The sequence below is a fragment of the Microcaecilia unicolor genome, chromosome 4 (genome assembly GCF_901765095.1).
Source record: "Microcaecilia unicolor chromosome 4, aMicUni1.1, whole genome shotgun sequence".
Taxonomy (NCBI): domain Eukaryota; kingdom Metazoa; phylum Chordata; class Amphibia; order Gymnophiona; family Siphonopidae; genus Microcaecilia; species Microcaecilia unicolor.
The window spans coordinates 29,199,403-29,223,137 of record NC_044034.1 but is presented as its reverse complement, the minus strand read 5'-3'; the positions used below and the strand labels follow the sequence as shown (position 1 = coordinate 29,223,137).

General features: G+C 46.6%; 1 protein-coding gene across 3 annotated transcripts in view; it reads left to right on the top strand.

Moving 5' to 3' along the window:
* Positions 1-23,735, top strand: part of NARS2 (asparaginyl-tRNA synthetase 2, mitochondrial) — a 128,843-nt gene that overhangs the window by 44,486 nt on the left and 60,622 nt on the right. For all 3 annotated transcript variants that reach the window (XM_030200089.1, XM_030200088.1, XM_030200087.1), the window contains exon 6: positions 10,423-10,523. In XM_030200089.1, coding sequence (XP_030055949.1) covers positions 10,423-10,523 — 101 coding nt within the window. The remainder of the gene's footprint in view (positions 1-10,422; positions 10,524-23,735) is intronic.

Below are 23,735 nucleotides of genomic sequence, written 5' to 3'. Positions count from 1 at the left end.
TGTTAAAAAAAAAAAAAAAAAAGACTCAGGACACCGGAATGGAATTATAGATGCTTATTTAAGCTGTGGCATGGAACCATGTTGCGTGCCTGCCTCAGGAGTCTTGATGCGTATAGTTGATGATCAAGTTTATCGTTGATGATGCTTCTTGTGAAAAGAGCATGAGCTGGTCTTTAGAAAGACCGGTGGTGTTGAGTAGCATGTAAAATGCCAATATTGTCCTGAAAATAAATAAATAAATAAAATAAATAAAAAAGGGCAATATTGGCATTTTACATGCTACTCAACACCACCGGTCTTTCTAAAGACCAGCTCATGCTCTTTTCACAAGAAGCTTCATCAACGATAAATGTGATCAAGTATACGCATCAAGACTCCTGAAGCAGGCACGCATGTGCCGAAACATGGTTCCATGTCGAGTCAACTTAAGTAAACATCTATAATTCCATTCCGGCGTCCTGAGTCTGTTTTTGAAGAGCCTGATCCAGTTGCCACTCCTTGTTTAATTAAAAAAAATACCTGTATTAGGTAAATGCAGTTTTTTCTTTAAGTCATTCAGTTTAAATAAATTGGCTTTAGAACGGACAGTATTTAGTACATGATTTCTGCTAGCAAAGTCATCTACCCAGTCTGTTTGGCAGCGGACAGTACCTTGATCTCAGTGCTTCTGATTACCATTGAACGTTCCAATCCTAAGATGATCTCAACAGCAGTTATTTAATTAAAGCGCAATTTCACAGTGTCTAGTTCAGAAAACAAAAATTTCATCTTTCCCTTCTCCCCCCCAGTAGCTTTTTTTATGGCCTTTCTGCTCCCTGACGGTATATCAAGCACTGGCTGTCTGTCTCTCAGTACTTCACTTAGCAGCAGTTCATGAGTGTACTGTCAGAGCGGAGAGCTAAATTAAAGCGATTCTGTTTTCTACCACTGGAAGAAGGCCCCAAGCAGGCAGAAAGGAGTGCTGTGGTCTGATTGTTATCTTTCTGCAAAAGCTTTTGAGTCATAGGTAATTTCTGCTATCATGAAACGTATTTCAAAAACTGTTAGGACAGGAAGTGATATGCTGTCTGGGCATGATAGACATAAATCTAGTATGATATGGATATTTATTAGCATTTATTTACCACCTTTTTGAAGGAATTCACTCAAGGCGGTGTACAAGAAGTCGAGAAGAAGAAGTAGTCAAGCATAAGAAATAGATAATTTACAGCAGTAAAGATATTCAAACAACAATGCAAAGGAAAGTATGGCATAGTATACTACATATCAGAAAATAAATCAAAAACAATGACCCACTGATATAACAAAAAATATGTGGAAATATAGCTTGAATGCAAATTTATCTCATTGTGGATACTCTGAAAACTTCCACTGGCTGGGCTGCCTCCAAGACCAGCTTTGGGAACCACTGGATTAAAGGCTTGTGAAAACATGTAAGGTTTTCAAGGCCTTCTTAAGTTGTGTACCTCAGAGGGTAGGCTATTCCACAGTTTTTGGGCTTGAAATGCAAAAGACAGTGACCCTAAACATATCAAGCCTCACACTGTGGAAAGATAGAACATCCAATAAACCCTTCTGTGCAGATCTCAAGTCCCATGATGGTTGATGTAGTTATTATAGTCTCAAAGTGGGAGCTAGTGATGGGAATACAAGACAATTCAGTACCTTAAAAACTAACAGTAATATCTTCAATGCAGTCTACGTCCATAACCCACTCAGTTCCCACCCCCAATACGGCATGAATTTAACGCACAAATTAGCCCGTGGTGTCATGCCGTCATGGTAACAGTTACTGTGCTCGTTTCTGCAGTAACAAGTTTTGCCCTCAAATGGAGGATGAAGTGATTTGCCCCATGGTCATGTGGAGGGGCATTTTCGAATGAAACATCCAAGTTGCGATTTGGACGTCTTTGTAAAACGTCCAAATCTGGGGGCGGGGAAAACCGTATTTTCGAAACAAGATGGATGTCCATCTTTGATTTCGAAAATACCAAGGAAGTCCTTGGATTTGGTTATCCCTAGAGATGGATGTCTGACTTTGGCGATTTTCGAAACCAAAGACGTCCATGTCAAAAACGTCCAAATGCAAGCCATTTGGACGTGGGAGGAGCCAGCATTTGTAGTGCACTGGTCCCCCTGACATGCCAGGACACCAACTGGGCACTGCAGTGGACTTCATAAATTGCTCCCAAGTACATAGCTTCCTTACCGTGTGTGCTGAGCCCCCCCAAAACCCACTGCCCCCAACTGTACACCACTACCATAGCCCTTACGGGTGAAGGGGGGCACCTAGATGTGGGTACAGTGGGTTTGTGGTGGGTTTTGGAGAGCTTGCTGTTTCCTCCACAAATGTAACAGGTGGGGGAGGGGGGTATGGGGCTGGGTCCACCTGTCTGAAGTGCACTGCACCCACTAAAACTGCTCCAGGGACCTGCATGCGCTATCATGGACCTGAGTATGACATCTGAGGCTGGCATAGAATCTGGCACGTAATATTATTAAAGATGTTTTTTGAGGGTGGGAGGGGGTTAGTGACCACTGGGGGAGTAACGGGAGGTCATCCCTGATTCCCTTCGGTGGTCATCTGGTCATTTCGGGCACCTTTTTGTGCCTTATTCGTAATAAAAACACGTCCGGGTGAAAACGTCCAAGTTACGTCCCTGCTTTTTTCGATTATGGCTCAAAGACGTTCAAGTCTTAGGCACGCCCAAGTCCCGCCTTCACCATGCCTCCGACACGCCCCCTTGAAATTTGGATGTCCTTGCGACGGACTGCAGTTGGAGACATCCAAAATTGGGTTTCGATTATACCGATTTGGACGTCTCTGGGAGAAGGACGTCCATGTTCCGATTTATGTCGAAAGATGGACGTCCTTCTCTTTCGAAAATGAGCCTGAGAGTGTCATCGGGGATTTGAACCCTAGCTTCCCTGGTTCTCAGTCTGCTGCTCTAACTACTGGGCTACTCCTTGTTAATCATCATCGATCATCTGTGAGTGACAGCTGGCAACTATGATGTTGTTTCTCCTTTACATCACCCGTCAGGTCAATATTGAAAAGCACTTATGTGTTTAGCACTTGATGAGAACTGAATAAGTGTGTGTGTGGGGGGGGGGAGTTTTTTTCCAACAGCTAAGGGGTCAAGAATTATTATTATTATTTATGACATTTATATCCTGCATTAGTCCGAGTAGAACTCGGGTTCAATATGGCTTACATAACAATTAGAAAAGCATGAACATGTGCAAAATATATTAATAGAAAGTAAAATACATCATATAATGTTAGAATACTAAAACCTGAGTTAGGAACAGTTTACATATTTAAGGACCCTTTTACCAAGCTGGCATCGGCGTGTGTTTTACATGCGCGCCGAGGCCCCCTTTCACCGCAGCGGGTAAAAGGGATGTCTCGCCTTCCTGCAGGAAATGGCTGTGCGGCAAGTAAAGCATTTGCCTCGCGGCCGTTTCGGTGGGGGGGGGGGGGGGGGTGCCAGCCTTTACTGCCACCCACTGAGGTGGCGGTAAGGGCTCCCACGCTAACCCGGCTGTAACCGCACTGCCCGATTACCACCGGGTACACTCGCTGGCAAAAATAACTATATTTTTGTAGTGCCAGATATGATGGCACGCTATGGGGTGGGAAATACCACCAGGCTGCTGCGGTAGCCGCATGGTACTTCCTGTTTAGCGAGCGGTAAGCCCACATTGGGCTTACTGCCGCTTAGTAAAAGGGGCCCTTAGCGATTTAAGCTGTATGATTGGAGGAAAATGAATGACTGTCGGAAGCAATATAACTGTTCAAAAATTTAATAGAATAGGGCCAAATTTGGCATGGGGTTTAAACCAATGAAAAGATGCACTTCCAGATTGAGCCAGATCAGTCAGACGGTTCCAGATAAATAAATCCCCCCCCCCCCCAAAAAAAAGGAAAAGCTCCAATGCATTTCTTTAGGAGAAGCAGTTTCAGATTCTACAGCAGGGTGGGCAACCTCGGTCCTCGAGGGCCACAGCCCAGTCGTGTTTTCAGGATTTCCCCATTGAATATGCATGAGATGTATTTACATGGACTACCTACCTTGTATACAAATAGATCTCATGCATATTCATTGGGGAAATCCTGAAAAACCGACTGGGTTGCGGCCCTCAAGGACCGAGGTTGCCCACCCCTGTTCTACAGTATAGGAACTTGATATAGTGAAACAAAGCAGTTAAGGAATTACTACCTCCACCCCCCCCCCCCCCCCCCACCATCTTCTGCATTCTCCTGGTCACGGAAACAGAGAACCGACACAGGTGCAAACAAAACACACACACATGGGTACATGCACAGACATACGTGGAACTGAAATAACTCCATGAAACATGGTCCACGTGTTTTCTCCACTACTCACCCCTGCTGCCCTCACCCCTATCACCAATGAGCCGGCTCTTAGTGATTCAGATTTGTATTTCTTTTTGTTGTTGTAAATTCTACTGTGAAAACTGGTGGCCAAACCATAATACTTTCTTAATGATTGATATGTAGATGACACTCGGTGATTGAACCGATTGCTATGAGAACCTGTGAATACTGCCTCCTATTGGTGAAGCACAGCAATACCTTTTATTTTGCACCCTGTGCTTTAAATGTACAGTGCGTTATTTGAAATCTGTGGACAATGCTATGTAATGGCTAGATATCTTATCACACTTTGTTTTATTTTATTATCTTTCCAAACCAACAGGATGGATGGACACTGTTCCATTCAATCTCCATTTATTTATTTATTTATTTACTAGGAAAAAATGCCCGTTTCTGAGCGGAATGAAACGGGCGCTAGCAAGGGGCCCCCTCCCTCCGTCCGTCGAAGGTACTTGCCTTGTTCGCCCTCCCTCCGTCCCTCGAAGGTACTTGCCTTGTTCGCCCTCCCTCCGTCCCTCCTCTGTCCGTCGAAGGTACTTGCCTTGTTCGCCCTCCCTCTGTCCCTCGAAGCTACTTGCTGCCTTGTTCGCTGTGGGCCGTTTTGGCCCTCGAGTGTCAATAGCTCTGCCCTCGACATCATGACGTTTTGACGTGAGGGTGGTGCAGACACTCCAGGGCACACCGGATATCTCGGGCGCCTCAACTTCCGTGGAGGCTTCAGAACGTTGGGGTTGCCTTTTATATATATAGATTTTATTTGTAGCATTTGTATCCCACATTTTCCCATCAATTTGCAGGCTCAATGTGGCTCACTGTAGCGTTTAAGATGCTTGTGTGACTTGTAGAAATTACTGCTTATGGTATGGTAGAATTGCGCTATAGGTCCTGAGTGTTTTGTATTCTCGGTTTGCCTAGTACTGGATTTGGGGGGGGGGGGGGTGTTAAAAAATGACCGGCCCCGGGTGTCAACTACCCTAGCTACGCCACTGTACAAATGGTATTGCATTAAGGTGCATGCATACATGGTAAAGAAGAATACATTATGGTATTGCATGTAGGTTCCTGAGTGATAGATTGGATTGTAACATTCGTTAGGTCATCAATTATAGAGAAATCATTTTCGGCATAAGGATTAACGTGTTAGTGCTTGTTCATTAATAGCAATGAGGTTAGTCATTCAAGTGACAAGAGTTCGGTTCCAGGTCAGAGAGACATACAGTCACAGGGCTTAGAAGGAATTCCATGGACCATGCTCCACATGCTTTTCTTTTTTTTGGTGTCAGCTAATGGATAACTACCCTGTGCATGACAAGCAATTTGTGTGTGTGTGTTTTTTTAACAGATCTGTCAGGGATTTTCTACCTCCCGTGTTCTTGGGCACCCATTCTTTCAAAATCATGTCCTTCTACATAATCTCCATTAACCTTGATATTCACAGTAGTTACTTGGAGCACAAATGATGTTTCCGAGTACCTTGTGAGTCGTTGCCTTTTTCCAGTAGTGGTGGGGAAAGAAATCCTCTCAACCAAAGAAAAACAAAACTGCATGCTTTTTCCATTATGTTATAATCTCAAATGCTAATGATAGACTTTACAACTGTACCCAAATCTTGCCAGAGCATCTCCTTTCAAGGTAAAGCATGTGAAAAGCAAACTGTTTCTATCTCTGGCCTGGGTGTTTGCTGATAATTGTAGATGCCTGCATTTCATTGTGGACAGGAAAATGACAGATTAGCAGCCTAGACTGGGAATGTCATTGCTGGTGCTTATCTATGAAAGTATGTATTTGAAAGCAGGAGAAGAAGGCGTACAAGTGTAAATTTGACAGTGTAGCCTTTTCTGTTCTGAATAGGAGTTGACTCCACACTCTTAAAGAATGAAAGCAATTTTGGAAGTCATGCAAGGTAGCATAACATCAGCAGTTCATTAAGAAAGCAGACTCGGTAATGTCGGGAACTATTTTTTCACAGAAAGGGTGGTAGATACGTGGAATGCCCTCCCTCGGGAGGTGGTGGAGATGAAAACGGCAATGGAATTCAAACACACGTGTGGGATAAACACAAAGGAATCCTGTTTAGAATGACTGGATCTACGGAATCTTAGCGGAGATTGTGTAGCAACTACGGTAATTGGGAAGCAAAACCGGTGCTGGGCAGACTTCTACGGTCTACGCCCTGAACGTAACTGAATAGATATGGAAAGTTCAAGAACAGCGTTTGGCAGACGTTTACGGTCTGTGCCCTGAGAAAGGCAAGGACAAATCAAACTCTGGTATACATATAAAGTATCACATACCATGTAAAATGAGTTATTTTGTTGGGCAGACTGGCTGGACTGTACACATCTTTATCTGCTGTCATTTACTATGTTAAGATTTGAAAACATTATATAGACGCTTAGAAACCTTTACAGCCTATCCAGTCTGTTCAAACTGATCACTAAGCTGTACAATTTCTTTGACATCCTCTGTGCTTGTCCAGTGCTTTCTTTAATTTGGATACTGCCTCCCTCTCTTCCTCATCCTCTTCTGGAAGACTGTTCCATGCATGCACCAATCTTTCTGTAGAGGAATGTTTCCTTGAGTTACTCCTGAGCCTCTCCCCTTTACTGTGACCCCCTTGTTCTAAACTGCTTTCCAGGTTGTCTACCCTATTGCAGGCTTTGGCTTTATCCATACACAGACAAATCTTTTCCTAATAGTTCCTTGCCAGTTCTATTCAACCTTTCTATAAACAATACTGCAGAAAGGCTGATTCCTGTACCACACCACTGGCAAAGTCCCTTGGTCCAGAGCTTGCTTTTCACTGAAAGAGGCCCACCTCATTTGCACTTACTGCTTGAAAGTGTTTAAATGTCATTAGCATATCTCTCCTGTCCTACCTTTCTTTCAAAGTAAATCACAAACTAAATCCCAACGTGATTTAAAACTCAAGTCATTAAATTTCCATCACAACTTCTTCTCTGTCTTCCCCTCGCTCCTTAACTTATGGTGCTCCCCAGGGCTCTATTCTGAGTCCTCTCACTACTGTCATTCCGTCTACTGGCATTTCATTTCATTTTTATGCGGATGATATATTGTCGATTTTTGTTTTTCCCACCAACCCATATTCTCATACTATTGGGCCTCTTCGAGATGCCTAAATTTAGTTTCTAAATGGCTTTCTGATCCCAAACTAGCTTGTTAGTTCACAGGTGGTCTTCCAAGTCCAAATCGTACTCTAGACCTTTTGTTCTAAGAAAGGGAAATGGGACTTGATATACCACCTTTCTGAGGTTTTTGCAACTACATTCAAAGTGGTTTACATATATTCAGGTACTTATTTTGTACCAGGGGCAATGGAGGGTTAAGTGACTTGCCTAGAGTCACAAGGAGCTGCAGTGGGAATTGAACTCAGTTCCCCAGGATCAAAGTCCACTGCACTAACCACTAGGCTACTCCTCCACTAGCAACATTCCATGTAGAAGCCTGCCCTTGCAGTTCAGCAATGCGGCCGCGCAGGCTTCTGTTTCTGTGAGTCTGACGTCCTGCACGTAGACTCACAGAAACAGAAGCCTGCATAGCCATGTTGCTGATCTGCAAGGGCAGGCTTCTACATGGAATGTTGCTAGTGGAATAGCAGCATTCCATGTAGAATCTCCAACAGTAGCAACAGAATCTCAACATTCCATGTAGAATCTCAAATAGGGAAAGGGAAATGGGACTTGATATACCACCTTTCTGAGGTTTTTGCAACTACATTCAAAGTGGTTTACATATATTCAGGTACTTATTTTGTACCAGAGGCAATGAAGGGTTAACTGACTTGTCCAGAGACACAAGGAGCTGCAGTGGGAATCGAACCCAGTTCCCCAGGATCAAAGTCCACTGCACTAATCACTAAGCTACTCCTCCACTCCATCTCTCTCCTGCCCTCATCCTCATGGTCTCCAGAAGAAGATGCTGGCACATGAGGACTCCAAGGTGGTGGTGGTGGGGGAGAAGAGGAAGGGAAAGGGTGAGATTCGGCCAGCAACGTGAAAAAAAACAAAAAAAAACTTTGGTATAGTGTGCTCATGCAATATAGTTCACAAGGGTGGGGGGGGGTGGGGAGGGTGCCTCTGGTTATGTAAAAATACATATCACGTGCACACCTCAGATTCTATACAGCATGCCTATTTATTTATTAGGATTTATTTACCGCCTTTTTGAGGAATTCACTCAAGTTGCACGCGCAAATCTAGTCATATTCTGGATTTGCATGAACTGAGTTAGCCAACAAGCCCTCAGCGCTAATTGCCAATTAACAAGCAATTATTGACTAGCATTAAGTAGAATTTACGCGCACAACTGTCTAAGCGTATTCTATAAAGTGATGCGCGTACATTTTAAGGTGCATAGCTGAAAAGAGGGCATGACCATGGGTGGGTCGTGGGCGTTTCTGTGTAGAAAAAAGAAACTACTTTTGGCTACATGGGAAATTTGAGGAGAGAAAGATAATGCTGAATCTATAATGATTCCAAGATATTTAAATGATGTAACAGACATTCAAATGTTTGAAAGGTATAAATCTACAAACAAACCTTTTTTTTATTTATTTATTTATTTTATTTATTATTTATTCATTTAAACAATATTTACAAGAAACATCTTGCTTAGGAAAGTGTCGTATAACTAGGAACTATTACAAAAGGAAAATACTCTCAAAAAAGCACAAGTCTATACACTTTCAAAATTATAAGACACTCAAGAGATGGAAAAGTGGAATTAATGGACATGACTTGAGGTTGCGGGGGGAGGGGGGGAGAGGCTGGCTCAGGAACAATGTCAGGAAGTACGTTTTCACAGAGAGGGTGGTAGATACCTGGAATGCCCTCCCCATGGGAGGTGATGGAGATGAAAGTGGTAATGGAATTCAAAAATATGTGGGATAAACACAAAGGAATACTGTATAGAAAGCTGGAACCAAAAAAGCTTAGCCGTGATTAGGTGGCAACACCAGTAATTGGGAAGCAAAGCCAGCATTGGGCAGACTATGTCAGACTTGTGAGTTCTTGTACCAACTAGAGCGCTGCCGAGCCCGGTACTCAGACCAGGTTCTGCTTGGCAGCCGGACAACTCCGGGTTTCACCTGCACTGACTGCTGTTCCCCAGATGTTGAGCCCCTAGGTGCGGGCGGCCTGCAGGACCTATGAGACGGAGCTGGAAGCGGGGTGGTGAACGTATCGGCCAGGCAGGCAGCAGGTCAAGAGAGTAATCCAGGTATAGGCAAAGTCAGTAGGCAGGCAGCAGGTCAAGAGAGTAATCCAGGTACAGGCAAAGTCAGTAGGCAGGCAGCCGGTCAAGAGAGTAATCCAGGTACAGGCAAAGTCACAACGAGGGACAAAGTAGAGAAGAAGCAAACTACTGAGCAAGTAACGCCTACCAAAGTAGAAGCCGAAGCATGGAGTCCAGGAAGAGCTCAGCTGATAAAGTGACTGAAAGTTAGTGGCTAGCAGATAGCTGGTTATATCGCACAACATGACTGGCTATCCGCCGATTTTCAGCACAAGTTTGGTGGCCATGTTTGGCCGTGTGAATATTCAAACTTAACTGGCCAGTGCTGAATATTGGCTTGGCCGGTTAAGTTTAAACCTGTCAAAAATAAACCGGATACTCAATTCTGGTCACTGGAAATGGTCCAGCATTGAATATCCGGTCTCAGTGCCAACTGTGGGATTTAGCTGGGTCAACTACTGTGGTCTGAATATCGAGTCCTGTGTGTCAGAAGAGTCTCTAGACAGTGATACTAAAACAGCAGTTGACTCAGACACTCAATAAGTTGTGCAAAATTAAGATTGTGATTTCTTTCTCATACACTTTTGATAGTTTATGCAAGCACTGATTGTGAGGTCCCTAGGGGGTCCTCATGGTCACTTCTGTATGCAAAACATGTTGGTCAGATGAGGGTTAAGGCTGAATAAAAACCCGGAGAAGTGTTTTCCCTCCTGAATTATCTCACAGATGTATATGTGGTAATTACTGTTTTATTTTTTGTTTAACAGACTCCAAGCAAACCCAGTGAACCTGGTGGAAACTCGCATTTCTTCGATGTTCCTGCATTCCTGACTGTGTCCGGACAGCTCCATTTGGAAGTGGTAGCAGGGTAAACACCCTTCTCTATTGTCTTCTCTTTCTGGCGCCAATGGTAGAGCCATGCATGGATGTATTTTCACACACATAGGGCTAGATTCTATGTATCGTGCCTAAAAAAAAAAATCGACACCGAAAAAAATATGCCTAGACGTATTCTGGAAAGTACACCTAAATTTAGATGTACTTTGTAGAATACGCCTAAATTTCAGCGTGGTTTATAGAATACGCCGAGTGCCCGTCTACGTGACTAAATTTAGTCACAGGCAGTTACGCCAAGTAAAGCTTGGTATAAATGCTGACGCCTAAATTTGGCGCAGACTAGGTGTATTCTGTAACGACGTGCATTGATTTTAGAAACACCCACGACCCACCCATGGTCATGCCCTCTTTTCAGCTGTGCACCTTAAAATTTACGCGCATCACTTTACAGAATGCACTTAGACAGTTTTGCGCGTAAATTCTAATTAATGCTAGTCAATAATTGCTTGTTAATTGGCAATTAGCGCTGAGGGCTTGTTGGCTAATTAAGTTTGTGCAAATCCAGAATATGACCAGATTTGCGCGTGCAACTTGAGTGAATTCCTTCAAAAAGGCGGTAAATCCTAATAAATAAATAAATAAAGTAATGCTGTATAGAATCTGGGGTATGACACACACGTGATATGTATTTTTACAGAACCAGAGACACCCTCCCCCCCCCCCCCTTGTGAACTATATTGCATGAGCACACTATACCAAAGTTTTTTTTGTTTGTTTTTTTCACATTGCTGGCCGAATCTCACCCTTTTTACTTCCTCTTCTCCCCCACCACCACCTCGGAGTCCTCATGTGCCAGCATCTTCTCCTGGAGACCGTGAGGGTGAGGGCAGGAGAGAGATGGAGTGGAGGAGTAGTTTAGTGATTAGTGCAGTGGACTTTGATCCTTGGGAACTGGGTTGGATTCCCACTGCAGCTCTTTGTGTCCCTGGACAAGTCACTTAACCCTCCATTGCCTCAGGTACAAAAACTTAGATTGTGAGCCCTCTAGGGACCTACATATAATGTGTACAGCGCTGCGTACATCTAGTAGCGCTATAGAAATGATTAGTAGTAGTAGTAGATGTTGAAGGGGGAGTGAAAGAAGGAAAGAGGTGCTGAAGATCAGAAATGGGGAGGCAAAGAGAGATGCTGAAGAGTGGAGGGAGGGAGGAAGGAATGGAGAGAGATGCTGGAGACCATGGGTTATGGGTAAGGGAGGTGGGGAAGAGAGAAATGCTGGAGACTATGGGGGGGGGGGGGGGGAAGGAAGGAGAGAGATGCTGAAGGAGGGAAAGAAGAAAGGTGCCGAAGGCCAAAGAGGGGAGGCAGTAAGGAAGGAGAGAAATGCTAGACACTATGGGGGAGGGGGGTGGCTGAGAGGGAGATAGATACTGGACACTATAGGGGGAGGGCTGGGGTTGGGGAACAGAGCTTGGACGTCCCTATAGAAAAAGGGGTTCCGCAGCCCTTGGTTGCTTAGGTGCCTACGCACCTTAGTAAAAGTGCCCCTTAATTCAGCTGTATTTTCTAAACAAGCAAACAAACAAAAAATCACCCTAGTAAAACAGATTTTGCACTGATAATGATCATCACATTTGAGACTGGATACATTTGAAAGTTTTCCTTAGAGATACTGGTTAAGAATCTGACAATTTAAGATAAAAAGCAGAAATAAAGTGCAGTCCTGCCTTCGGGGACAGAAATCCATGGCATCAAGTGCATGATGGGGGTGAGCCATCTCTCGCACGCCTGCTGAGGAGCCAAGAATTGCCGCTGAGCAGTCTCATAGTAACATACATAGTAAATGACAGCAGATAAAGACCTCTACGGTCCAGTCTGCCCAACAAAATAAGCCCAACACTGTTCTTGTACTAAAATTTTTTGAAGTTAACATCGAAGCCCCTTAAAATTTACACTCCAGCCAGCCCATCTATATCTGTTCAGTCACAATTAGGGCACAGACTGTAGGAGTCTGCCCATCACTGGTTTTGCTTCTCAATTACCGGTGTTGCCACCCAATCTCCGCTGATTCCATGGATCCTTTCCTTCTAAGCAGGATTCGTTTGTGTTTATCCCATGCATGTTTGAATTCCGTTACCGTTTTCATCTCCACCACCTCCCGCAGGAGGGTATTCCATGTGTCCACCACCCTCTCCGTGTTTGCTCATTAATAACGTTCAACTATTTAAACATCTGTATCATATCACCCCTGTCTCTCCTGTCCTCTAGGGTATACATATTCAGGTCTTCCAACCTCTTCTCATGCATCTTCTGACACAGACCCAATACATTTTTGATCGCCTTCCTCTGAACCGCATCAAGTCTTTTATATCCTTAGCAAAATAATGACCTCCAAATAAGGCCTCACCAACGACTTGAACATGGGCATTATCAATTCCTCCCTTCTGGTTATGTCTCTCTCTGTGAAGCTTAGCATCCGTATGGCCTTGGCCACAGCCTTTTAGATTGCTTCTCCACCTTCAGGTCCTCGGACACCATTACCATGAGGTCCCTTTCCTGTTCCGTGTTTATCCATCTATCTCTTCCCATTTTTTTACTGCCCTTGAAGGCCAGAATAGTCTACCACTACTTTGTGGTGTTCAGACCCTTGAGGGCCCCAAATAGGTCTCTTCTTCAAAAATGATGTTAAAAGTCCATTAATTTGGCTTCTGGGCCAGATGTGTCATTGTAGCTTTCTGTAGAAGTATTCACATTGGTGGTCCTCAGAGATCAAAATGGAATAGCTGTTTTGTTTTGTTGTTTATTTTAAAATTTTACATATGGCTTACAATATACACAAATAATTACACAAGCATCATAAATTATCACACCTGTAAACCAAGAATAAAATAAAAATATACTATAAATAGACAATCACTGGACATCGCTTTAAAAAAAAAAAAAAAAAGCTAATTAAAAAAAGATATGGAGGAGTAGCCTAATGGTTAGTGTAGTAGGCTTTGATCTTGGTAACCTGGGTTCGATTCCCACTGCAGCTCCTTGTGACCTTGGGCAAGTCACTTAGGGCCCCTTTTACCAAGCTGTGGCAAAAGGGGGCTGTTGCTGGCGTTGGTGCATGTTTTACACGCACGCCGAGGCTTCCTTTTACCGCAGCTGGTAAAAGGGAAGTCTCGCCTTCCTGCAGGAAATAGACGCGCGGCAAGTAAATCACTTGCCGTGCGGCCATTTCAGGGGGGAAGCCCTTACTGCCACCCATTGAGTTGGTGGTATGGGCTCCCGCGTTAACCCGGTGGTAACCGGGCAGCATATGGTACCTCCCGATTACTGCCGGGTACACTCTGGCGCTACAAAAATTAATTTTTGTAGTGCCGGAAATGACGGCTCGCTAGGGGTGGGAAGTACCGCCGGGCTGCTGCGGTAGCCCGGCAGTACTTCTTGTATAGCGAGTGGTAAGCCCGCGTTGGGCTTACCCACATAGTAAAAGGAGCCCTTAACCCTCCATTGCCCCAAGTACAAAAAACCCCAAAACTTAGATTGTGATCCCTCTAGGGACAGAGAAAGCACTTGCATATAACGTGTACAGCGCTGCGTATGTCTAATAGCGTTGTGGAAATGATTATTAGTAGTAGTATAATCTTTCAGGTGTTTCTGAAAGGTCAACAAAGAAGAAATGAAGCTAATTTCAACAATGTATTCCAAAGAGCTGGTCCAGATACCGTGAACAATGTCCAGATGTGACGACGTAAATATTTGTAGAGAGGTGTGGTAGCCGTGTTAGTCCACTTTTAAAGGTAATCAATAGAAATCAAACAAAATAAAACATGGAAAAGAAAATAAGATGATACCTTTTTTATTGGACATAATACATTTTTTTGATTAGCTTTCGAAGGTTGCCCTTCTTCGTCAGATCGGAAATAAGCAAATGTGGTAGATGACAGTATATATAAGTAAAACATCCAAGTATTTCATTGATAGTCTAACAGGGTGGGGGTGGGTAGTGTAGTGCCAGCCTGGTTCCCACCCCTGTGGGTCAGCACTTTACAAAACCAGATCACTGTACCAGTGACTTCATAATAAGAATCCTGAAAGGTAACTTTAAAACAATACAGGAACGTAAGACCTTTGAAGTCAGAATGATTGAATATTTTGACACCCAACAGACAGGACTTAACAAAGATCTGGGTTTTCTAGCCCATTATAAACCATAAAGTTGTATTGCTATGTTTATCACCCTCCTCTCACCTACCCATCCCCACCCTGTTAGACTGTCAATGAAACGCTTGGATGTTTTACTTATATATACTGTCATCTACCACATTTGCTTATTTCCGATCTGACGAAGAAGGGCAACCTTGGAAAGCTAATCAAGAAATGTATTAAGTTATGTCTAATAAAAATGGTATCATCTTATTTTCTTTTCCATGTTTTATTTTGTTTGATAAATATTTGTAGTATTCGCATTTGTGATCCTCAAGGATCAAACTGGAATAACAGTTTTAAACTGCTACCAGCATCAGGGTTAGCTGCTTTTAGCCTTGAACTAATATTCTGCATCGTCCTTTCATTGTTCTCATGGAAGAACAGAAGGAGCAAGCATAGTTCAGAAGGAGATCAAACCAGTCCAAAGTAAGGCACGTGGAGATCCTTTTAGGAACTGTACTACTTATTTCTTCTCTGGAATAAAGACAAGTCAGTATTACGAGAGGAATTGGAATGATTTCATGTAGCGTCAACTGATGACTGTTTATTAGACTAGACTAGACTACAGTTACATTAACATGTTTTGCGACCATAGGAACCTGGCAGAGGACTAATTATGCAATTAGACAGGATATGAGTGTGTGAGGTGTAATTACTTGCACCCCAGGGGTGGGTGCCACAGTCCCCCCCCCCCGAGATGTGTGTAATTTAATTACCAGCACGTAGCTGCAAGTGTTCTGTCGTTCTAATTAGTGTTTTGTTTTTTAAGCTATATGCACATCTGGGTGGGATAGGAGAAGTTGGGTTATGCATTTATTTTATTGTTTAGATTTAACTCATGCTTTTTTTATTGGTATCTCAAGGCACGTTACATTCAAGTACAGTAGGTATCTCCAAGATAAAAACTCATAATGACCCTCCTCTAGTCTTGATTGCCTTTAAACCTTGCCTGAAGTTTATGCATGTCATCAGGAATGAGTAAATAGATTCTCAGAAACCAGGAAGTACATTTAGCAGCCAACAAGGGATCCTGTATGCTAGGTTTAAAGTTCCTCAAGCAGATCGGGTTTTCCAGGTAGCCAAATTATACAAATTTCCCTGCTTCTTGAATCAATTAATGTGTTGTAAACGTTGGATGTCATTTGCTCAGAGATAGCAGTATTTAAAATTTTAGTTATAACATTTTGGCTATCCTGTCCCTTTAGGGGCTTGTTTTATATGATTCATCTCTTACATTTTATCCACGTATATACCTGTTCTCACACGTAGCATTTCCAGAGGCAGTGTTAACCTCCAGCACTTAACCAAGGATCAAATTTGGTTAATTTATATTTCTGCTTCTACCCTCTTTCCTCCTCCCTGAAAATGCTAGTGCGTTTTTAACTGAAACTGAAGCTCTCCCCCTCCCCACCTGTGATCACTCTCTGCTCCCCACCCCCCTCAGACCACCCACCACCCATAGGCCCTCCCCAAGCGCCCTCCCCAAGCCTACCTTAAGAAACCATGGTGATCTAGTGGTGTCTTCAGGTGCAGGAACAAGGCCCACTCATGCCGCTACTCAGTAGAAATGACTGCTGAGACTTCCCGTGGCAGTCTTGCGAGACTGCCGCAGGAGGTCCCGGCAGCCATTTTGAGATTTGCTCCTGCTTATGCCAGTTCTAGTCTCAACATGGCTGCCGGGAACTCCAGCAGCAGTCTCGGAACCCATTGTGACTGAGCAGTAGCACCAGGCAGGAACAAGTGGGGTTCCATATCATCAAGCTGATCAATCCATAGACTGGTGGGTTGTGTCCATCTACCAGCAGGTGGAGATAGAGAGCAAACTTTTGCCTCCCTATATGTGGTCATGTGCTGCCGGAAACTCCTCAGTATGTTCTCTATCTCAGCAGGTGGTGGTCACACACAGCAGCAGCTCTGGCTAGGCCTCCAAGCCTAATCCTTAGGTTTTGTTGAGGCCTGGGGTTGAGGGCTCTTTTGAGCAAGTGCAAACCTGGTGGTGCCAGGTCCCTCCTTTTCTCCCCCCTCCCGCTGGCTACGTTTAAAAAAAAAAAAAAAAAAAATTTTAAACGTCTTTAGAGGCGTTTAATTCGACGTTTCTTTAAACGTTCATTGCAGCTACTCACTGGGACACCAGTTCGTTACAGCTCGGAGCGGCAAGCAGGTAATTTTACCTTTTTATAGCGGGCAGGGGGTTCCCCGATTCTTCTCCTCGTGGCATATGGCGTCGGAGGGCGAGGGCGCAAAGGGTCGCTCCCCGGATCGCTGGAGCGCTTCTAGAGGGGATGCGGGGGTTTTACAACCTGATTCGCCCTTGATGGGTGACAGTTTAGTGACCGATGAATGTCCCCGGTCGTTCCTCCGGCGTGGCGGTTTTTTCCCGCCATAAACGCCCATCCCCCGCTCCTCGCCTCCGCCATCTTGGCCGGCCACGCGGCTCGGACGGCTTCTTCGTGGGCCGCCCTTGAGGTTGGAGACATTAATGCCATGAACGCCCTTAATTTGGGCGACGGCACCAAGCGGCTAAAGTTAAGCGCCGTTCTTCCCGCGCGGCTCCTTCGCGGAGTTTCGCGCCGGACGCCATTTTGGATGCGCAGCATGTCTCTCCCCCGCTATTGCGAGCGCCGGTTGAGAGTGCGTCTAGGGCTGTTGCCCAGGCTGCGGAAGTGCACAGTCTGGGGGGTTTCTCCCCCGAGTTTGTTTTGCTGCTGCATCAGGCTTTCCTCATGCAAACGCTGCCCCTGCTCCCTCTTCTGATAAAGAGGTTGAGGTTCCCAGAGGTAAACGCCCTCGGGTTGATTTCCAGGCCTTGGAGGACTTTGTCTCCTCCGATGTAGATGAGGGCAGCGTGTCTGAGGTCTCCCAACGGTCCTTTGCGGATTCCTTGGAGGAGATAGATCCCCGCTCGGATGGAGCGGATGACCCCTCTGCAGCGCGGCTTTTTAGCCCAGAGGATTTGCCCAACCTGTTGTTACAGGCCATGGACACTTTGAAGATTTCCTCTCCGGAGGACGTCTCTCCCTCAGCCCCTGTTGGCTCTGCCATTATGCTGGGGACGAAGCGCCCGCCTAGATCCTTCCACGTGCATGATGCCATGCACACCTTAATTGCGGCTCAATGGGATGTCCCGGAAACGAGCCTTAAAGTGGCTAGGGCTATGTCCCGCCTCTATCCTTTGGCTGTGAGTGAATGTGAGGCCTATCTGTGGCCTACCGTGGATTCTTTAATCATTGCGGTGACTAAGAAAACGGCGTTGCCGGTGGAAGGTGGCACGGCCCTAAAGGACGCCCAAGACAGAAGATTGGAGGCGGCCTTAAGGTCGTCCTTTGAGGCAGCTGCTTTAAGTTTGCAGGCCTCAGTTTGCGGCTCCTATGTGGCCAGGGCGTGCCTGACTATGGTGCAGCGGGCTTCCCCCTCGGATCTTTCCTTGAGGGCTGATTGGCCGGCCCTGGAATCGGGCTTAGCCTATTTGGCAGACTTGCTGTATGATGTCTTGAGAGCCTCAGCTAAAGGCATGGCTCAGACAGTCTCTGCGCGGCGGTGGCTTTGGCTGAAACATTGGTCTGCTGACCACGCCTCTAAATCCCGCCTGGCTAGATTGCCTTTTAAAGGCAAGCTGCTCTTTGGGGTCGAGCTGGACAAAATCGTGACCGATCTCGGCACGTCTAAGGGCAAGAAATTACCAGAGGTCAGGGCTCGGGCTAGTACTCGTCCCGGTACCTCCAGAGGACGGTTGCTGGAAGCCCGTCGGTACCGCCCGGGCAAGTCGGGTTCCTCTGCCCCCTCTTCCTTCAAGAGGAATTTCTCCCCCAAGCAGCATTCCTTTCGCAGAGACCGCCGTCCCGGAGGTGCTCCCTCCGGTCCTCCCCCAGGGTCTCGTACCCAATGACGGGGCCTTGGTCCACGCCCCAGTGCAGATTGGAGGACGGCTGTCCTCGTTTCTGGGCGAGTGGACCACTATAACTTCAGACGCGTGGGTGCTGGAAGTCATCAGAGACGGCTACAAGCTAGAGTTCTGCCAACCCTTAAGAGATGGGTTTGTACTCTCTCCCTGCAAGTCTCCGGTCAAGCTGTGGCAGTGCAGCAGACCTTGGACAACCTGATCCGCCTGGGTGCGGTCGTTCCGGTGCCAAAAAATCAGATTGGCAAGGGACGTTACTCCATTTACTTTGTGGTTCCAAAGAAAGGAGGTTCTGTCCGGCCTATCCTCGACCTCAAAGGGGTCAATCGGGCCTGGAAAGTGAGGCACTTTCGCATGGAGACTCTCCGCTCTGTTATAGCGGCAGTGAAGGCAGGAGAGTTCTTGGCTTCCTTGGACATCAAGGAAGCGTACCTGCATATTCCCATCTGGCCTCCTCTCCAACGCTTTCTGCGTTTTACAGTCCTGAGACGACACTTCCAGTTCAGAGCCCTCCCTTTCGGGTTGGCTACTGCTCCGCGGACCTTTTCCAAGTAATGGGGGTCATAGCGGCCTTCCTGCTAAAGGAAGGAGTACAAGTCCATCCTTATCTGGACGACTGGTTGATCCGAGCCCCCTCTTATGCAGAGTGCGGCAAAGCTGTGGACCGGGTGATTGCTTTTTTGAGCTCCCTGGGATGGATCATCAACTGGAAGAAGAGCCAGCTGCGCCCGACTCAGTCCCTGGAGTATCTGGGAGTTCGATTCGACACCCAAGTGGGCAGAGTGTTCCTGCCAGACAATCGGATTGTCAAGCTTCAGGCTCAGGTGGACTAGTTCCTAGTAGCCTCTCCTATTCGGGCTTGGGACTACGTGCAGCTGTTGGGCTCTATGACGGCCACGATGGAAGTAGTGCCCTGGGCCAGGGCTCATATGAGACCACTACAGCTATCTCTGCTGCTGCGCTGGACTCCGATGTCGGAGGATTATGCTGTGCGCCTTCCCGTGGACCCAGCAGTGCGCAAGGCGCTGAGCTGGTGGACGCAGACAGACAAGTTGTCTGCAGGATTGCCTCTGGTGACCCCGGAGTGGATTGTCGTCACGACAGACGCCTCTTTGATGGGCTGGGGAGCCCACTGCTTGGGAAGGACAGCGCAGGGGCTCTAGTCTCCTGCAGAGGCAAGTGGTCTATCAACCTCCTGGAACTCAGAGCCATTCGGTTGGTGTTATTGGAGTTCATCCCGGTACTGGTGTTGTAGCCTGTACGGGTCCTGTCGGACAATGCCACGGCTGTGGCCTATATCAACCGCCAGGGAGGTACCAAGAGCGCCCCTCTAGCCAAGGAGGCTATGAGTCTTTGCCAGTGGGCGGAAGCGAACCTGGAGCAGCTTTCAGCGGCCCACATTGCCGGAGTCATGAATGTCAAGGCGGACTTTCTCAGTCGCCATACCTTGGAGTCCGGAGAGTGGCAACTATCTGCTCAGGCGTTCTTGGACATCACGAAGCGCTGGGGCCAGCCGAGCCTAGATCTGATGGCGTCATCGGCCAATTGCCAAGTGCCGCGCTTTTTCAGCAGAGGACGGTGTAGGAGTATTTGCTGTGATCTCACCCACCCTGTGTGCATATGAGAGCACCTTTACAGCCAAAATGGACGCTGCAACCTTTCACCTATATGTCTGACTACCAACTGTGCAGAAGTCAGCATTTCAGCTTGTAATAGATTTACTGAAGCCTGCACCACCTCCAAGGTCACTCTGTATCGGGGGAGAATGCATGTCCCTGAGGGAGAGAGAGAGAGAGAGCGTACGAGATAAGACGGACAAAGGAAGCTTCATACAGATGCTGGGAGTACATGGGGGAATTATTTCTGATTGGCTCCCAGAAAACTGATTGGTCTGAGAAGCGGGAACAGAAACAAGTTAGTTGCTGAAGAACCGAACAGAAGAACAGAAGAGGAGAACACTTGCCTTTCTGCAAGCACCTGATTTACCTGAGAGACTTACTGATAATACCTGGCAAAGCTTTTCCCCAGGTTACAGCTGTCTACAGGATCTATACTGCGTCTGTATCATCTGTGGCTGATCAAGACAAGTGCATCACCTGAGCTTGTGGGACCTCGCTGAGACATTCGGCTGAGGAATCGGAAGGAATCTGATCTGGTGACCGGGACGGTGAGATCATAGTTTACTTCCTTCAGGCTGGGTTAGATAATTAGTCTGTGCTCGGACCCATCAGATGTGTGACGTCAGGATTTATGATCTAGTTGCTGTTAGCCTAGTATAAGATTTGTGTGGTAATCATTAGGATCTTGGTATTGTGTTTATCTGTTATTACAGATTTTAGCCCATAGGATAATCATAGTTATTCTCTATATTTTGGTATCATTGTGCATGCAATCAGGAATTGCTGATGCTATAGGCTGATAAGAGTTTTCTATATTTTTGTATATAACGCTGTATAAATAAACTAATATATTCCATTGGTCTGTCCGTTATTTTCCATGCAGCTAAGGTTGGGCAGAGGCCACGCCCCCTAGACATAAGCGAGTACATAGGTAGGAATTGGCCTCTTACAAAATATATATATAACCACCTACAACGGGACCCTCGATCCCTGGGAGTAGATGCTCTTCTCCAACAGTGGCCGACACAAGAGCTCCTCTATGTGTTCCCGCCCTGGCCCATGTTGGGCAGGGTGCTAGACCGGGTGGCAAAGCATCCCGGCAGGGTAATCCTGGTGGGTCCGGATTGGCCCAGACGTCCCTGGTATGCGGACTTGATCAGGCTCTCAGTCGACGATCCTCTGCGGCTGTCAGTGGAGCAGGGCCTGTTACATCAGGGTCCCATGGTGATGGAGGATCCCTCTCCCTTTGGTCTTACGGCCTGGCTATTGAGCGGCAGCGTCTGAGGAAGAAGGGCTTCTCAGACAAGGTCATCGCCACTATGCTGAGAGCGAGGAAGCGCTCTACTTCTACTGCTTACGCCAGGGTTTGGCGTATCTTTGCAGCATGGTGTGAAGCAGGCTCACTTTCTCCCTTCACTGCTCCAATTTCTTCAGTGTTGGCGTTCCTGCAAGAAGGTCTGGAGAAAGGCCTGTCGCTCAGTTCCCTTAAAGTCTAGGTAGCGGCTCTGGCTTGCTTCAGGGGCCGCCTGAAGGGTGCTTCCCTGGCTTCGCAGCCAGATGTGGTGCGCTTTCTCAAGGGAGTTAATCACCTGCGCCCTCCTCTGCACTCAGTGGTGCCTGCGTGGAATCTCAACCTGGTGCTAAGAGCATTGCAGAAGCCGCCTTTTGAACCCTTGTCGAGGGCATCTCTGAAAGACCTGACGTTGAAAGCAGTCTTTTTGGTGGCTATCACTTCAGCCAGAAGAGTTTCCGAGCTCCAGGCGCTCTCATGTCGAGAGCCTTTTCTGCAGTTCACTGAGGCAGGAGTGACTATTCGCACAGTGCCTTCCTTCCTGCCCAAGATTGTTTCTCGCTTCCAGGTGAATCAGCAGCTCTGTCTCCCTTCCTTTCGTAGGGAGGACTACCCAGAGGAGTACTCCGCTCTTGAATATCTGGATGTGAGACGAGTCATCATCAGATACTTGGAAGTGACCAATGATTTCCGGAAATCGGATCATCTGTTTGTCCTGTTTGCAGGTCCTCGTAAGGGTCTGCAGGCTGCTAAGCCTACAGTGGCAAGATGGGTCAAGGAAGCCATTGCAGCGGCTTATGTGGCCGCGGGGAAGGTGCCGCCTATCCAGCTGAAGGCTCGCTCCACGAGAGCTCAGGCGGCCTCGATGGCAGAGGCCGGATCCGTCTCCTTGGAAGAGATATGCAAGGCGGCAACGGGGGCTTCGGCTCATACATTCTCCAAGCATTACCGTTTGACTGTGGCTTCACGGGCGGAGGCCCGGTTTGGAGCTTCAGTGTTGAGGTCAGGGATTTCTATGTCCCGCCCTGGGTGAGTACTGCTTCGGTACATCCCACCAGTCTATGGATTGATCAGCTTGATGATATGGAAGGTAAAATTATGTATAATCATACCTGATAATTTTCTTTCCATTAATCATAGCTGATCAATCCATAGCCCCTCCCAGATATCTGTACTGTTTATATTCTGGTTGAATTTTAGGTTCAAGTTTAGCCTTCAGTTACTTCAGGAGGACTTCGTGTTCAAGTTCTTCTTTCACTTGGATTCTTCAAGAGTTGAGACGAGTTTGTGTTACAGTGAGCTGCTGCATTCCTCTCCCCTCCGTTTACGGGGCTGGATTGAGACATAAATTCTGCCGGCACTCCCTCCCGCTTCGTGCGGCTGTAGGGCAGCTTTGTACCCCTCCCGCTTCGGCGGTGTTAGGGTCAGTCAGCTCCTCCCGCGGTTGCAGGATAAGCCAGATCCCCCCGCATCGGCGGGTGTGGTGTCCCTCCCCCGCTCCGCGGGGATGAGCTGGACGGATTCCCCTCCCCCACTTGTGTGGGGATGAGCTGGGTTAATTCCCCTCCCCCGTTTCGGCGGTGGTGAGCTGGGCAGAGTGTCCCTTCGTGGGTGTAATTCTCTAAGTGCTGAGTCCTGCGGATGGAGCTTTGATATCGACATACTGAGGAGTTTCCGGCAGCACATGACCACATATAGGGAGGCAAAAGTTTGCTCTCTATCTCCACCTGCTGGTAGATGGACACAACCCACCAGTCTATGGATTGATCAGCTATGATTAATGGAAAGAAAATTATCAGGTATGATTATACATAATTTTACCTTTGTTCCTGTCCCCAAAGAGGGCACTAGACCACAAGGGCTTCTTAAGGTAAGCCCGCTATGGATTCTCAGGTGGCCAAGTCTTTGCCAGAGGGACCTCTCCTCTGCGGGGGAGAGGGGGATTACAGTTTCAGCTTCAGTGCCAGCTGAAACCGAGCAACAAATTTTGGCCATGGATTCAGTTTCGGTTGAAACCAAAACAGCCTCTGTTTCACTTAGACTTGGCAAGACACAAAATCGAGACAAACTGAGTTAAGGATCAGTGGGCAAGCTTACTTCAGTCATCCATACAAGTCTATGAGTCCAGTAAGTAGATTGAAACATGGCACATGAATACATAGGGCAGTGAGGTATGGGATTAGGTCTCCTGGAGAACAGTGAACATAGCCAGCTGGAACCTGATGTGTGGACCAT